The sequence below is a fragment of the Physeter macrocephalus genome, chromosome 6, assembly GCF_002837175.3.
Source record: "Physeter macrocephalus isolate SW-GA chromosome 6, ASM283717v5, whole genome shotgun sequence".
In the NCBI taxonomy this organism is placed as follows: domain Eukaryota; kingdom Metazoa; phylum Chordata; class Mammalia; order Artiodactyla; family Physeteridae; genus Physeter; species Physeter macrocephalus.
Window position 1 is genome coordinate 80760594 of NC_041219.1, and position 17724 is coordinate 80778317.

Here is a 17724-nt window from a genome sequence, read left to right on the forward strand (position 1 = left end):
AAGCCCTACTGTTCCTAGAAGCCACATATTGAAAGGCGGTATAAAGTATACCCTGAAATCCTTTAAAGGGCCCTTTTTTCTGAAGAGTATTGTGAGGCACCACCTTCAACTTTTCTGAGGTCTTAACAAAGAAATTTTACAGTCACAACCTTGGCTTTAGACCATGCTTTCTTGAGAGTGCCTTGAGTTTGATCTTTGCTTGGAAATATTTCTTAGTTTTAGTGTTGTTTGTCATCTAGAGAGGCTAATTTTCAAAACTAGCAAGTCTTGGCTCTTTTTTATTTAACAGTCCTTTCTTTAGCTTCTCTTTTCTCATATCTGACTAAAGGCAGCACAAGAAGAAACCCAGCAGTACTTTCAACATTTTGGCAGATCGTTTAGTTCATAAATATATTTTTTATCTTTCAGTTTACTGCAGATAGACACGTTGTTAAACTTTCTGCCACCGTATAACAAAAATCACTGGGTTCCAGTAAGATTTTCCTCACTTTCTTTTAAGATCTCACTGGCAGCCTCCTCAAAGTCTAAAATTCTACTACCAATTTATTCAAGGCACTTTAGGCTTTCATTAATACTCTTAAAATTCTTACAGCTTCTATCCACTGCCCAGTTCCAAAGCCACCACCACAACTCAAGTTTTTGTTACGGTTGCATGCAACTTCCAGGAACCAAAATCAGTATTAGCTACCTACTACTGCTTAATAAATTACCCCAAGTTTATCAGCTTAACAAAGCAAACATTATCTCACATAGTTTCTGAGGGTCAAGAATCTGGAGCAGCTTAGCTGGACTGTTCTGGCGTGGGGTCTCTCACGAGGTTGTTGTCAAGCTGTGGACTGGGACTTCAATTATCTGGAAGCTCAAATGAGACTGTAGGATTCACTTCCAAGCTCACTCACATCGTTGTTAGCAGGCCTCCATTCCTCTCTATTGGCCAGAGATCTCAATTCCTTAACATGTGAGCCCCTCCATAGGCTGCCTGAATGTGCAGTTGAATTTCCCAGACTGAGAAATGAGAGAGAGCAAGAGGGCGTGTGCACCCAAGATGTAAGCCAAGGTGTCTTTTATAATCTAATCTTTTCTTTTTTAATGAGGTACAACTGACATATAACATTACATTAGTTTCAGGTGTATAACACAACTATTCAATATTTGTATATATGGTGAAATGATCACCACAGTAAGTCTAGTTAACATCCATCACCCTACAGTTACACTTTTTTTTCTTGTGATGAGAACTTTTAATATCTTCTAGAACTCTTAGCAATTTTCAAATATGCAATATAATATTTTAACTATAGTCACCATGCTGTACAAATACATCCCCATAACTTATTTACTTTATAACTGTAAGTTTATCCTTCTGACCTGAAACTTAATCTTGAAAGTGATATACTTTACCATGACTTCTGCTATATGTCACTGGCCACAAACACCAGTACAATACCAAGACCCTGGTACAATGTGGATGGGGACTATCCAAGGCTGTGGATATGAGGAGGTGGAGATAATGGAGGTTGTCTTGGGGGCAACTATCTTAACGTATATACTAATATTGTTATACACTTTAATTTTATACATATTTTCACCCTCATAAGGAATTATTACTATTTTAAACAGCCCGCCTTAACATCTATTCATTGTATGTGCTTTTGGCAGTCAACATTTTTTCCTGTGTCTCCAAGATTCCATACGGAGTAATTTTTCATTCTGAAGACTGTTTCGTATTTCCTTTAGTGCAAGTCTGCTGGTAACAAATCCTATCAATTTGTTTATCTGAAAACAGCTTTTGTCACCATTATGCTGAAGAATCCTTTCCTTGGTCATAGAATTCAAGGTTAGCAGTTATTTTCTTTCAGCATGTTGAAGATACACCATTATTTTCTTGGCATTCATTTCTCTTGAGAAATCACTTCTTTGTCTTACCCTTACTTTGAAGTAATATATCTTTTTTTCTGGCTACTATCAGGAATATCTTTGCTTTTCAACAGTTTTATTGTGTATGGTTTTGTTTGCATTTTTTTCAGCTTGGGATTCACAGCATTTCTTTAATGTGTAGCATGATACCTTTCACCATTTTTGGAAAATTCTCAGCTATTAGTTCCAGTATTACTTCTACCCCATTCTGTCTTTCCTTCCCTTTGAGGAGTCCACTTAAATGTATGTTAAACTTACTCACTGTATTCCATGTGCCCGTCTGCTTTTTTCCTTATTTTCCATTCTTCAGTGTCTTTAAGCTTTGGTCAATATATTTTCTATTGATGTTATCATTTAGTTTACACATTCTCTCCTTTTTAGTCTAGTATTTCACTCAAATAATATGTCCTTAATACTTAATATTTTCATATTATTGTTCAGTTTTAGAATTATATTTGGTTCTTCAACTATCTTTTATGTTTTTGAACATAACAAGCACAGGGTTTTCAGGTTTCTGTCTGATAATTCCATTATCTGGATTCCTCACGAGTCTGTTTCTATGACCTATAGTTTCTCTTGGATTTTGGTCCCACTGTACTTCCTCCTCATTTACCTGTTTTGTTTTTGTTTTAAATTGAATGCCTGACATTTTAAGTGAGACAGTTTAGTGATGATCTTAGGTCCAGGAAGATGGTTAACTTTGTTTCTACATGACAGTAGGAGCATTACCAATTCCAGATTCCTCAATGCAATCAGAGATTAGTAAAATTCAAAGCTGGGCTTCAGACTCTAAAAGACCAGTCTATTCTTTTTTTTTTTTTTTTTTTTTTTTTTTTTTCTGTTCTTTGAGCCGCTCCGCGGCATGTGGGATCTTCCCAGACCGGGGCGCGAACCCGGTTCCCCTGCATCGGCAGGCGGACGCGCAACCACTGCGCCACCAGGGAAGCCCCCCAGTCTATTCTTTTAAGTAAGTTCCACTGGCGTTAAGAGTCTGTTCTTTGAGTTCACTGGCATCAGAAGCATAGCAAAAATGGAAATTCCCAGACGTACTGATTTAATTTTGGAGGAAGACACATTTTAATAAGTACTCTAGGTAATTTTATACACACTAAAGTTTGAAAATTATTTTACAAGTTGAGTGAATCCAACTACCTTATTAAAAATAAATATATAGCCTCCTAACAGACTTCTTTTTTTTTTTTTTTTTTTTTGCGGTACGCAGGCCTCTCACTGTTGTGGCCTCTCCCGTTGCGGAGCACAGGCTCCGGACGCGCAGGCTCAGCGGCCATGGATCACGGACCTAGCCGCTCCGCGGCATGTGGGATCTTCCCGGACCGGGGCACGAACCCGTGTCCCCTGCATCGGCAGGCGGACTCTAAACCACTGCGCCACCAGGGAAGCCCCCTAACAGACTTCTTAAACTTTTTTTCTTTCTCCCTGTATGAAGTCTTCATGATTCTTTATCTTCTTTAACTTGCTTATCAGACACAGATTTCAAGAAATGGCAGTAAGCCCTCTTTCAAGAAGAAATGCCAATGGAGTTGTCAGTTGACCTGTTTACTATACTATATGATATGCTACATTTATTAAGAAAAAAAAAAGTATGTCATTAAGGTTGAATTAATACAGTTTAACACATTTGAAGATATTCCAGACAAATTACAGATTTTCCTTTATCCCAGGAATGAAGGTTTTCTTCTACATAGTTTTACAGCTGAGTAGTTTATCCTTCAAATAGTCAAAACACTCAATTCTCCAGCAGTTATAGATAAAAATGATAGGCCATTACATATATATAAAAATATATATAATTTATGGCTAGCATTCCTAGAAGATATGAATCTTAACTTTGAAATGTCTATAAGAAAAGACTGAGTGAAATTAAGGCACAGAATTAAACTACACTAAACTAAATCAAAGGCACATTCACGTTCTATTTAGAAAACGAAATTCAATTCTATACCTAAACCATAGATATACAAATACAAACTGTTAATATATTAACTTTGTAGCATCAGTTCCAAATAAATCCAAATATGGTTTGGTCTATCAGAGGTTTATGCCCGTGTTACGTAATTTGGCTTTTTAATCGTTTTTATGTAGAAATAAAATCAGATAAATAATTCTGCTCCACCCAAATACACTATCAAATACTTGTGTAAGGCTGACAGATCTACTTTAAGCAGTTGGTATTATTCTACTATGGTGATACTGATACTTTCATAAATGAATTTTTAGTTAACCAAAAAATAAAAAAAGTGGGTCATTTTTAATTTTTCTAGATTGTAACTGTAAAACTTAAAATAGGGATAAGAAAAATATCTGCATTTTCAAGTTTTAAGAAAATTGTATGCTGTAAAATATTTCTTCTTTTAGTCTCTTCATTATATAAAAAAAAAAATTTTTTTTAATCAGAAGAAAAAGTCAGAGTCAGGCTACTTAAGTATGTAAACTCATGTGGCTTTCTAAAAGACCCTGCACCTCTCTACCTCTGTCCTCATTTCCTCATCTATAAAATGGGGATAATACTTACCTCAGAGAATTTTTTATGAGGATTAAACTAGTTAATAATGTATATGATGTGCTTGTAACAGTGGCTAGCATATAGTAAACCCTCTATGTGTGTTAGTGTACAGTAACATTCTGATGGCCTTTTTCTCCAAGATAATTGAGGAGGCTTCATAAGTCATTGAAATTAACAAGAAAATGTGAACTAAAAAAAAATTTCTATTTAGTTATTCTTAATATGTACCTTCCGTGCTATTGGTTCCTGACCTTCCATCAATGTGTACCAGCTGACAAGTTTATTCCAGCCCTCAGTTGGCAACAGTATGTAATCCAATTCATCAATAAGATGCTCCTTAAGTGACTGGGCATCACCATCTACAAAAGGAAAAATAAACTCAATACATAAAAAGAAACAATACTACACATCTCTAAATACTCTGGTTGTACACATTAAAAATTACTTAAACTCATGGAGACTAACTCAGGTATTTAAATAATGAGTTTTGAAGAAAGCTCTGAAGAGGTTCACATCTAAGTCTACATATTCCAAAATAAACTGTTGCTTTACAAAGTTTCAATGTGTACCAGGCAACCAACAGTGTTTAAAAAAATAATTTTTCTTTTATTGGGCTCTTAAAAAAAATACTAACATGTAACTGTTAGCCAAAGGATCTGAATGAAGAGTGTTTCTCAAATTTTTAAGTATCAGAGATCCCTCACATGGTAATAGTGATCGTTCTAGCATTAGCTGATGAAGAAAATTCAGAAGCAAATCAATAACCTTTAACAATGATGCCAAAGCACATGGGCTGGGAACCATGATGGAAATCACAAAAGGGCATCTCATTACTCCAGAGGGCCCATGATCTAGATTCCTCCACAGATCTAAAGTGGAGGTAGTTGTTCAGATATGGTTCCAATTCTATGATCCATTTTCAAAATTCCAGTTGAACTAGAAATGTAGTATAGGACAGGCCAGAGATAGATATCTATTTTAGATCAAAAAATATATTCAAGGAAATTGAGTAACTTGCCCCAAATCATTCAGAAAATTGCAGGTACTCTGAAAGGTATTATTATGGAAAACCCTTTTATCTCAGTTGATTTTCAGAACAATATTATGAAGTAGATAGCTACATTTTACTTAGTAAATAGATTCAGATATTGATTAACTTGCCCAAGTTTACATACAGAAAACTGTAAAGACTGGACTCAAACATGTATCTGTTTATGCTAATATCCATTTTCTTTCCACTATAACACTCTACTTTGAAGTAAATTTAGGAAAAGAAAAAAAAGTTTAAAAATTAAGACTTCTATGCTATTCTCCATGATAATTCAAGATTTTGAGTGAACGATTTTATTATGTAACAGAATCCAAATAGTAATTTATATCTCGTGGATAAAATAAAATGATCAATTTTTGGATCATTTTTTTAGGGGGAGAACACCCCTAAACACAGAACCCCTAATTTTTGTTACTTCTGTGTTTATTGATATAAAATTGATATACAACAAACTGTTGCAGATTTAAGGTGTAAAATTTGATAAGTTCTGACATATCACTACAAGTGTGAAACCATCATCACCAAAATGATGAAGAGATCTATCAGTATCCCCCCACCACCAAAGGTCTCCTTGTAGCCCTTTTTTGTAATCTCTTCTTCTTGTCCATCCAGGTCTATTGTCCTGTCCCCTGAAAACCACTTATGTGTATTTTGCAATTGTAGACTAATTTGCATGTTCTACAATATTATATAAAAAATAGTATGTACTGCTTTGTTTGGCTTCATTCGTGCTGCATCATTATCTTGAAATCCATCCATGTTTTTATGTATCAATAGTTCATTCCTTTTAATTGCTGAGTAGGATTTCATTATATGGATATTCTATAATTTGTTTATCCATTCAGCTGTTGATGGGCATTTTGGATTGTTTCCAATTTTCTCTACTACAAATAACAGTGATGTGATCACTCATGTACAAGTTTTCATATGTAGAATGGTTGGTTCCTATGGTAAATGTATGTTTAGGTTTTCAAGAAATTGCAAGACTATTTCATTCCCCAAAACAGTGTATGAAAGTTCTACTTGCTCCACATCCTTGTCAATACTTGGTATGGGCTCATCTTTTAAATTTTAATCATTTTAAGACATGCATAGTAGGACCTCATTGTGGTTTTAATCTTCATTTTTCTAATGACAATTGATGTTGAGTATATTTACACGTGCTTTTTTTCCTTTAAATTTTTATTTTTTTGTTTTTGGCTGTGTGCGGGCTTTCTCTAGTTGTGGCGAGCCGGGGCTACTCTTCATTGCAGTGCGTGGGCTTCTCATTGCGGTGGCTCCTCTTGTTGCGGAGCACGGGCTCTAGGTGTGTGGGCTTCAGTAGTTGAGGCACACAAGCTCAGCAGTTGCAGCTTGCGGCCTCTAGAGTGCAGACTCAGTAGTTGTGGAGCACGGGTTTAGTTGCTCCGTGGCATGTGGGATCTTCCCGGACCAGGAATCGAACCCGTGTCACCTGCACTGGCAGGCAGATTCTTATCCACTGTGCCACCAGGGAAGTCCCACATGTGCTTTTTGAAAACACTATCTTCTTTGGTGAGGCATCTGCTCAAACCTTTTGTCTACTTTTTCCACTGGGCTTTATGGAATTCCTTACTCTGCATAAAAATATTTTATCAGCTAGGTGATTTGCAAATATTTTCTCCCACATTGTGCTTTATTGTTTCATTCTCTGAACAGTGTCATTTGAAGCATCTGTTAATGATCAAATACAAGCCATCAATTTTTTTCTTTTATCAACTGTGCTTTTTTTTTTTTTTGCGGTATGCGGGCCTCTCACTGTTGTGGCCTCTCCTGTTGCGGAGCACAGGCTCCGACGCGCAGGCTCAGCGGCCATGGCTCACGGGCCTAGCTGCTCCGCGGCATGTGGGATCTTCACGGACCGGGGCACGAACCCGCGTCCCCTGCATCAGCAGGCGGACTCTCAACCACTGCGCCACCAGGGAAGCCCTCAACTGTGCTTTTTAAATTCATATTTAAGAAAACTTTGCCTAACACAATGTCACAAAATTTTTCCATTTATTTTTTATAGTTTTGGTTTTTACATATAGGTCTACGGTCTGTTTTGAGTTAATTTTGTATATGGTGCCAGGTATAGATCAAAGTTCACCTGTTTCTGGCAAATAGATACTTAACGCTCAATCAGCATTTGTTTAAAAGACTATCTTCTCTCCACTGAATTCCCCTTACAACCTTGTGTAAAATCAATTGGCCATATATGTGTGTGGATCTACTTCTGGATTCTCTAATCTGTTCAACTGATTCTTACCTCACACCATATACAAATATTAACTTAAAATTGATCAAAGACATAAATATAACAGCCAAAACTATAAAACTCTTAGAAAAAAACATAAGGTTTTTCTGATCTTGGATTAGGTGATGCTTTCTGACACCCAAATCACAAGCAACCAAAGGAAAAAAATAGATAAATTGCACTTCATCAAAATTAATTTGCGCTTTAGAGGCACCATCAAGGAAGTAAAAGACAATCCACAGGTTAGGAGACAATTTTTGGAAATCATGTCTGATAAGGGACTAGTATTCAGAATACATAAACAACTCTTAAAACATAATAAATAGACAAATAACCCAATTAAAAAATGGGCACAGGATCTGAATAGACATTTCTTCAAAAAAGATATAAGCAGCACAGACAAGATACTTAACATCATTAATCACTAGGGAAATACAAATCAAAATAACAATAGATACCATTTCATACCCATTAGGATGGCTATAATAAACGAACAGACAATGACAAGCGTTGGCAAGATGTGGAGAAATTGGTACCCTACTTGTTGCTGGTGGGAATATAAAATGGTGCAACTATTTTGGAAAAGTCTAGCAATTCCTCGAACAGGTAAACAGAGTTACTATATGACCTAGTAATCCCATGCCTAGGTATAGATCCATGAGAAATTAAAATATACATCTACACAAAAATTTGTACATGTTCAGAGCAACATAATTCATAATAGCCAAAGTGAAAACACGTGTCCATCAATTGATGAATGGATAAATTAAATGTGGCAAATCTCCATACAATGGAAAATTACTCATCCATAAAAAGAAATGAAGTACTGATTCATGCTACATGAAGACACTTTAAAACTTTGTGCTAAGTGAAAGAGGTCAAATGGTAAGGCCACGTATGATTCCATTTAGATGAAGTTCGTCCCTAAAAGGCGAATCCATAGAGACAGAAAGTATACTAGTGATTGCCTATGGCTGGGTCTTGAGTGGGGATGGAGAGTGACTGCTCATGGATACGAAGTTTCTTTCTGGGGTGACGAAAATTTTGTGGAATTAGATGGTGGTGATGGTTGTAAAACTTTGTGAATATACCAAAAAACAGTGAATCACAGAATTTAAAAGGATGAATTCTATGGTATGTAAATTCTGTCTCATTTTTAAATGAGATAGAAAACAACCTACTAGGAATGTGATTTAGAATTGTGTTGAATCTGTAGATTGAGTGGGGGAATTTAACAATATTGAGTTTTCTGATCCACTAACATAATTTCTGTCTTTACATAGGTTTTAGTTTATCTCAGCAATGTCTTATAGTTTTTAGTTTACATTTCTTGCACATGTTATCAGACTTATCTGTATTTTATATTTTCGGTGCCACAATAAAATGTCCTTTTAAAATTTCAATTCATGTTAGTTCATTTTTAGTGTACAAAAATACAATTGGTTTTGGAATAATTATCTTGTATCCTACAGGCTAATCTCATTTATTAGCTCTAGAAGTTTTCTTTTTGTAGATTCCATTAAATTTTCTACATAGACATAGGTGTATGTGAATAAAGGAAGATTTATTACTTCTTCCGATACAAGCTGTATGCCTTTTATCTCTTCTTCTTGCCTTATTACACTGCCTAGGACCTCCAGTACAATCTTGGCTTGAAGAGCTGAGAGTAAACATCCTTGCTTTTTCCTGATTTTAGAGGGAGAGGACTCAGTCTTTCACTGTTGAGTATGTCTTCTGCAGGTTTTCCATAGATGTCCATTATGAGATTGAGGAAGTTTCCTTGTATCTTACTCTTTTGTTTTATATGATATATTATCTTTGTAATATTTATTTCTCTCTTTATACTTAATGTTTATTTCTATATATATCCTCTTTATTGTTGGACTTGATTTACTAAAATTTTGTTAATAATTGATGCATCTATGTTCATGAGGGATAATGGTCTAGAATTTTTTCTCTTGAAATGTCTCTGCCAGATTTTGGTATCAAGGTAATGACGGTTTCATAGCATGAAATGGGACGTATTCTCTCCCAATTTTCTAAAAGAGCTTTTGTTATTCAGGGCTATTCAGAGAATCCATTCTTTTGGAATGAGCTTTGGTAGTTTTCATCTTTCAAGGAATTTGTCTTTTTCATCTAATTTGTTGAATTTAATGGCATAAAGTTCATAATATTCTTTTATTCTCCTTTGGCTGTTTGTAGATTTCTGTATTGATGTTACCCCTCTTGTTCCTGATATTGGTAGTTGTGTCTTTTCCCTTTTTCTGGTGATCAAACTAGGTATTTATAAATTTTATTATCTTCACAAAGAACCAGTTTTTGGTTTCATTGATTTTCTCTATTTTTCTATTTTCTCTTTAATTTCTGTTCTGAACTTATTAGTAGTTCCTTTCTTCTGCTTGATTTAGTAAACCGTTTAATTTGTTCTTACTTTTAGTTTGAGTCAGAAACCAAGGTCAAAGATTTCACACCTTTCTTTTCTTTATAGATGTTAAGGGCTATAAACTACCCCCCACATACTATTTAGCTACCTTCCACAAATTTTGATATGTTTTGTTTTCACTTTCATTTTGTTAAAAGTACTTCCTAATTTCCCCTTTGAGTTCTTTTTGACCCATGGCTTATGCAGAAGTATGTTAGTCTCCAAACATCTGAAGATGTTCCAACTGTCTGTTATTAACTTATTTATTCCACTGTAGTAAGAAAACATATTTCATATGATTTAAATCCTTCTAACTTTACTTATTTATTTATTTTTAATTTATTTATTTTATTTATTTTTGGCTGCGTTGGGTCTTTGTTGCTGCACACGGGCTTTCTCTAGTTGTGGTGAGCGGGGGCTACTCTGTTGCAGTGCACAGGCTTCTAATTGCGGTGGCTTCTTCTGTTGTGGAGCACGGGCTCTAGGCGCGTGGGCTTCAGTAGTTGTGGCGCACGGGCTTAGTTGCTCTGCGGCACGTGGGATCTTCCTGGACCAGGGCTCGAACCCGTGTCCCCTGCATTGGCAGGTGGATTCCTAACCACTGCACCACCAGGGAAGCCCCCTTCTAACTTTATTGAGACAGGTTTTATGGCCCAGAATATAGTCTATCTAAATGCTTCATGTGTACACCTATAAAGAATTTTCATTCTGCTGTTGTTCAGTGGAATATTCTATAAATGTCAATTAGGACAAGTAGGTTGATTTATTTCATTACTACTTTTCTGTCTACACGTTTTCTATCATTTATGGAGAGAAGAATATTGAAATATCCATTATATAATTGTGGATATTTTTCTATTTCTCCTTGCAGTTCTATCAGTTTTTGCTTCACAGATTTTCAAGTTATGCCATTAGCTGGGTATATATTCAGGACTATTATGTTTTCTTAAGAAACTGTCCTGGCCCATTTATGATCATGAAATGAACTTTTATCCCTAGTAATGTTCTCTGTTCTAAAACTTAACATCTGATATTAACATGGCCATTCCAGCTTTCTTTTGATTAGTGTTAGTATGTGTATTAGTTTTCTATTGCTACATAAATAACCATAGTAGTTTAAAACAACACCCATTTATTATCTCACAGTTCTATGGGTCAGAAGTTCAGATGGGCTCAACTGGGTTTTCTACTTAGGGTCTTACAGGGAAGAAATCAAGAAGTCACCAGGCTGGTCTCCTATCTGAAGGCTCTGGGGAAGAATCTACTTCCAAGTCCATTCAGACTGTTGGCAGAATTCAGTTCCCCATGGCTACAGGTATGAGGTCCCTGTTTCCTTGCTAGCTGTGGGCCCAAAGACTCTCTTTGTTCCTAGAGGATGCCTATCTTCCTTCTCACGTAGTTCCTTCCATTTTCAAACCAGCAATGAGTCCTTCTCATGCTTTGAATCCTGACTTCTACAACTACCAGCCAGAGAAAACTCTGCTTTTAAAGGGCATGCACGATTAGATAAAGCTCACTGGGATAATCTCCCTTTTGTCATATAATATAAATAATCACAGGAATGATATCCTGTTCTCAGGTTCCACTCACACTCAAAAAGGAGATGATTATGTAAGAGGAGGGTCACTGGATGTCAGTCTTACAATTTTTCAATCTCTTAATCTATTTGTATCTTTATATTTAAGGTGGGTTTCTAGTAGACAGTATACAGTTGTGTCTTTTTTTTTTTTTAAATCCAATCTTACAGTCTCTACTTCAAATTGGGATATTTACATTAAATACGACTGTTCATAGAGCTGGGTTTAAATCTACCATCTTACTATTCGTTTTGTATCTGTTTCATTTGTTCTTCGTTCTTTTCCGCTTAGAAAAATTTTTTTTTAAACATTGCTATTTCTCCTTAGTATGCATTGTATTTTTCTGCTTCTTTGCATTCCAGGTAATATTTGATTGTATCCAAGATATTATAAATTTTATCTTGTTGGATGCTGGATATTTTTGTATTCCTACAAATACTCTTGTGTTCTGTTCTGAGATGCAGTTAAGTTACTTGGAAATAGCTTGATACTTTCAATTTAGAAGGATAAATTTTGCCCTTCTATAGAGGCAAACCCATTCTCTGCAGTCTACCCCGTGATTTATAAAGTTCTCCACTCTGGCTACTGTGAACACATTATTCCTGGTCCTTTATGAGTGAAACCGAGGATACTCATCAGTTAGATCCATTAAACTGTAACTGTAACCTGCCTTTACTGATCAAGCACACTTTAACTGTTTTTATAAAAACTTGCATGTCCTCCAAGTTTCGCATAGCCTAAACAATAAGATATTTGCCTGAGTTGTTTTTCAGGAACTTGAATCAGCTGTGTTCAATTCTAGGTGGAGCTAAGACTGGTTGAGACCACCGACTGTCCAATTGGGCTTGTGTGAGTGTCCGCTTGGTGACCTTTAGACATGAGAGGGCCAAAAACTCCACCCTCAGCACCTGCTAACGCCTCCATTTTCTGAACATGCGTCCCACAGAGAAGCAAGTAGCTTAGTTGCACCTGCACAGAACGACTATTACCTCACTCTTTCCTTATCACCAATTACCTTTTCCCACGCTCCCCACACCTCAGACCACCCTGCTTCTTTGTTCCCATAAATACCCTGAGCCTCTTGCCATCAGGGAGGCAGATTTGAGATTTGTTCTCCCGACTCCTCACTTGGTTGCCTTATGAATAAACCCTTTCTCTGCTGCAAACCTTGGTATCTCAGAATTTGGCTTGCTGTGCATCTGGCAAATAAACCTGATTTGGTAACATGAACCTAAACGATTGTTCCTTCTAATTCTTTTGGATGGTTCTTTCCTTGGCCTTGGGTAGCTTCCTCACATACATGCACTGGTCAACAGTAGCTCTCGACTTATAAGAGAGCTTCTATAGATCTCTAGGTCTCTCTCTCTCCTTGTGTGCTGCTCATTCCTCTCTGGTACTCTACCCTGAGAACTCTGGCTGCCTTGGTCTCCGTGGACTCCAAACTCTTTCCTCAACTAAGGGAGGTTGCCAGGCTTTGCGTGGGTTTCTCCTTCTGTGCCGTGTCTTAGAAACTCAGTGCAGTAAGCTGAGGAAATCATAGGGCTCACTTCATTTGTTTCATACCTCTCAGGGATCACTGTTCTTTGTTGCCTGTTGCCCAATGTTTTGAGAACCACTGTTTCCTGTTTTTTGTCAGGGTTTTAGTTCATTCAAGTGGAAGGATAAGTCTAGTCCCTGTTATTCCATCCTGGCCAGAAATGGAAGTTCTGGTACTTATGTTTTATTCTCTTTAAATGTTACGCAAGTTTTACAAGAGCTGTCAAGTAGTAAAGGTTGTAGAAGATTAATGCAAAAATCCAAGTATGTAACCATATACCACTGATCCCCAACTTAAAGAAAAAAGTCATGTGCCCATTAGCAAAATAATACACAATACAGCATTTCCCCCAAACAATAAGATAGTGCTTTCTAATTTACATTCTAGGTTTAAACGATAATAAACCCTTATTAATCAGAAATGACAAACAGAATTTGTCATGATACAGAATATAACTAATTATAACAGAATAATCTGAATTCATTAGGTCAAATCTATAATACAGTTGGCCCTCTGTACCCATGGGTCCTGTATCTGCAGATTCAACCAACCTTGGACAGAAAATATTTGAGGGGAAAAAAAAAATTTCAGAAAGTTCCAAAAAAAACCCTGAATTTTCCGTGTAGCAGCAACTATTTGCATAGCATTTATATTTTATTAGGTATTATAGATAACCTACAAATAATTTAAAGTATATGGGAGGATACACAGATCATATGCAAATATTATGCCATTTTATATAAGAGGCTTGAGCATCCACAGATTTTGGTATCTGAAAGGGGTCTTGGAACCAATCCCCGCATGGACACTGGGGGATGACTACACAAAAAAACGTCTAATTTACCAATTTATTTACATTAACATTTTCCATATTACTATAACATACTGAAACGAACACATTTACAACCTGACTGAAAGAAGGAAATAATACCTTTAAGAAGCCCAGAGTTATCAATGGGTCCAGGATATACATTTTGATCTCCCATCTGGTATTTGTCCCAACTGTCAAAGCCAACATATTTTTTCCACTGTTTGAACCAGCGACTATCGACTAGGTACCTAAAAAAGAAGAGAAATCGGTAAAGGAAAATACCAGGAACTGTAAGAATAGCAGAAAATCTGCCTATTTTTAATATTTCATTTTATATCAAAGTACATGTCTACTTCAAAGAATTACTGAGAATAACTATAATGTCACAATAGAAGAAAAATATTTCACTTGTGTAAAGTATTATTTCTATTGTTCTGTAAAGTATCTAATAAAGACAACTATTAACATATACATTAAAAAAATCCTTAACAGCATTTAAAAAAACGCAATAGCTATTCAACAGAATATTTACCAATTGAACAAAAATTCAAATGGTAATTATAAGAATCAGTCAAAATAAAATTTTAAATGCAACACGGTAAAATATAAATATGGAAAATGGTTCTTTTGCAAAAAACTTACAGTATGTTAATTTTACATATTTAACTGTATCTTTTATGGGGTAAGGAAAGCAATTATTAAAGGTTTGCAAGATTGATTTTAGTAATTATAATCAAAGCTTAAAAGAAACTTTAAAAATAATTAGCTTCTTTACCAACAAAAGTTAATAACAACAATACTGTCTCCAATTGTTTCTCATACATTAGTAAAATCTGCTGGGGCAAGCAGGACTGGTTTTTAAAAGATTTCAAAGTTGTAGGGCTTCCCTGGTGGCCCAGTGGTTGAGAGTCCACCTGCCGATGCAGGGGACATGGTTCGTGCCCCGGTCCGGGAAGATCCCACGTGCCGCGGAGCGGCTGGGCCCGTGAGCCATGGCCGCTGAGCCTGCGCGTCCGGAGCCTGTGCTCCACAACGGGAGAGGCCACAACAGTGAGAGGCCCGTGTAACGCAAAAAAGAAAAAAAAAAAAAAGAAAAAAAAAGTGTGATATCAAGCACTATAATAAATAAGCATTACTGAAACTATATTCATCTTACTTTCAAATACCTAGTTTCTCATCAGATGACCAGTGACAGAAAAAGGAAAACAGTGGTTCTCTAGCAAAGAAGCATAAAAAATTATAAATCGAAAAAACTTTATAAATTGATTTATATTATACCTACTATGCTTTGCCACTGGTTCATAATTATTTTAAATTCTTTTCCAGAAACACCTTCCCCACACTTAACCAGGTTCAATCACAAACGAAAGCAAAAGTAAAGATTAACAAGATGTTTAAAGCCCACATGCATAACCAAGTTTTTTAGAAGAACATCATTCTAATATTTCTGTGCTTATAGCACTATACATACAGCACTATAGGAATGAAACGCTACAGTTATGTTTGAACATACCTGAAGCAAAGGCACCAACGTAGCAAAACCCCACAATTCTTAAATAATATTCATCAGCAGTTTAATTCCCTACAAGTGGGTAAGGCAGAATTATCTATACATGAGTATTCCAAACCCACTATCAGTGTTACACAATGGAAAGCCCCCAAATTGTAGATTTTGATATTTATGAGAAAATAAGAGTTGAAAAACTAAGTTTTAAGAAAACCCTGTTTCTAAGATAAATAAAATAGATTAGACTAGCAATGACTTTATATGTTAAATTGATAATAAAGAAAATTATACTTAATTGTATATCACCCACTAAAATTTTTTTAGACTCTTTCTCCCTTGCAATTTAAACAAGATATTCAGACATTTCATTTGCCTTCTTTGCAAATAAATGTCATACTAAGCGATCTTTCCCCATTCCATTCCTCTATTTTTCTATCATTGTGCCAATTTAATTGTCTTAATTACTTTTATATTGATATTATTTAGGGCACATTCCCCTAGCTTCTTCTTGTTGCAAACTCTCTTAACTATCTTAGGCCATTTGCTATTCCATATGAATTTTAGAATCAGTTAATCAAGTTCCACAAAAAACCCTATTAAGATTTTGATTAGAATTGTGCTGAACTTATAGATTAACAATAATACTATAATTTAAAATGTCATTTATAAAACTTATATTAAAAACTATTTGTGGAATACTATCAAAATTCTATTTATATTTACTTAAAAGATATTTCTAAAAGATGACATTTTAGCTCCCAAAGTATTTAATAAATTCTTTACTTTTAGTGCAGGGTTGCATTGGGCCGAATTCATCTGCTGCCATAATATTTCTAGTTCAACTTTCTTTCCTAGATCTTGAACTGAGTGCTTCCTGTATAATGAAACCATTATGAGAGGAAACTCTCCCAATTGATGAAAATTCAGCTGTTTTTAACACTACCTTCAATTGAAAACGGCCACCATATTTCTATTACAGGCACCTATAACTTACTTGTAGAACGTTGTGGTCATGAAACATGAGGGAAGTAGAAAAAACAGGAGCGTCTATTACTGAAATAATGTGTAGTTATAGGTGCACCCTTGAAATTAGATGAAGTGGACAAATAAATGAAAAAAAATTATTTCAAGACATTTACACGGATTTGTTGTACTGTTAAAACTCTAATCGTAATCTATTAAGAATCTGCCCAAAACACAAGATTCCTTAATTTTAACTCATAAAAGACTAGAACAAAATCAATAGCTCACCAAGATTACAAAGAAGTGAAAAAGGACTTGAATTTATTTTACATTCTCAAGAGCACTCTTAATCCTTGATATGCTATTAGGGTCCAGATGCACCCAACTTTAGCTTCTGAGTTTCTTTTTTGAATAGTTATAACTATTTGTAAAGATTAATACTTCGTAGCCTTTATTCTTGAAGTATCAATCTTTACAAATAGTTATAACTGATTTTAACATGAAGTCTAAAATACTTAACATTGCCTAATAGGTCTTGCACGATCTGATCTGCTCCTACTTACCTCTCTAGTCTTAACTGGTACCATTTTTCTTTGTGCTGAGATCTAGTTGCTGGACACACTTTTTTCTGCCTCATGGCTCCTTCTGCCGCAAATATTCTCCTACTGCTCTCAACACCTAGTTAACTCTTATCATCTTTCAGATAGTTTAACCATCACTTTCTCAGGGAATCCTTCCAAAAGCTTCTCCCCATTTCCTCTAAGTTTGGAAAAGGAAAAACAAGATGGCAATCTCAGTCTACTAGATCTCAAGACTCTTTATTAACTAACAGGGATTACTTTTAATAATAACAAAATAACTAACATTTGAGCTTTACTCTTGGGCCAGGCACATTCTAAGCACTTTAATATATTGGCTCATTTACTCCTTTAACTACCCAATGAGGTAGGCACTATTATAATTTCATAGGCACACAGAAATTAACTTGCCCAAGGTTACAAAGTTAGTGCTAGACCTGTGATAAAGAAAATGTGTTATTAGCATAGGGAGAAGCGGAAAGACCAATGAAAATAGCACAAAGAAACAAGAACCAGGCTCAAATATATGTGGAACTATGCCGCATGCTAAAATCATTACAAACCAGTGTAGAAAGATCTGGCT

The 17724-nt window shown here is 35.6% G+C and overlaps 1 protein-coding gene across 9 annotated transcripts in view; it reads right to left on the reverse strand.

Annotated features, from left to right (window-relative positions):
• Positions 1–17724, reverse strand: part of USP15 (ubiquitin specific peptidase 15) — a 141571-nt gene that overhangs the window by 107645 nt on the left and 16202 nt on the right. For all 9 annotated transcript variants that reach the window (XR_003680306.2, XM_007105257.3, XM_007105256.3 and 6 more), the window contains exons 2-3: positions 14214–14341; positions 4670–4800 (exon numbers count right to left, since the gene is read on the reverse strand). Coding sequence is in view for 8 of the 9 variants with exons in the window: in XM_007105257.3 (XP_007105319.1) it covers positions 4670–4800; positions 14214–14341 (259 nt within the window). In the remaining variant the exon portion in view is untranslated. The remainder of the gene's footprint in view (positions 1–4669; positions 4801–14213; positions 14342–17724) is intronic.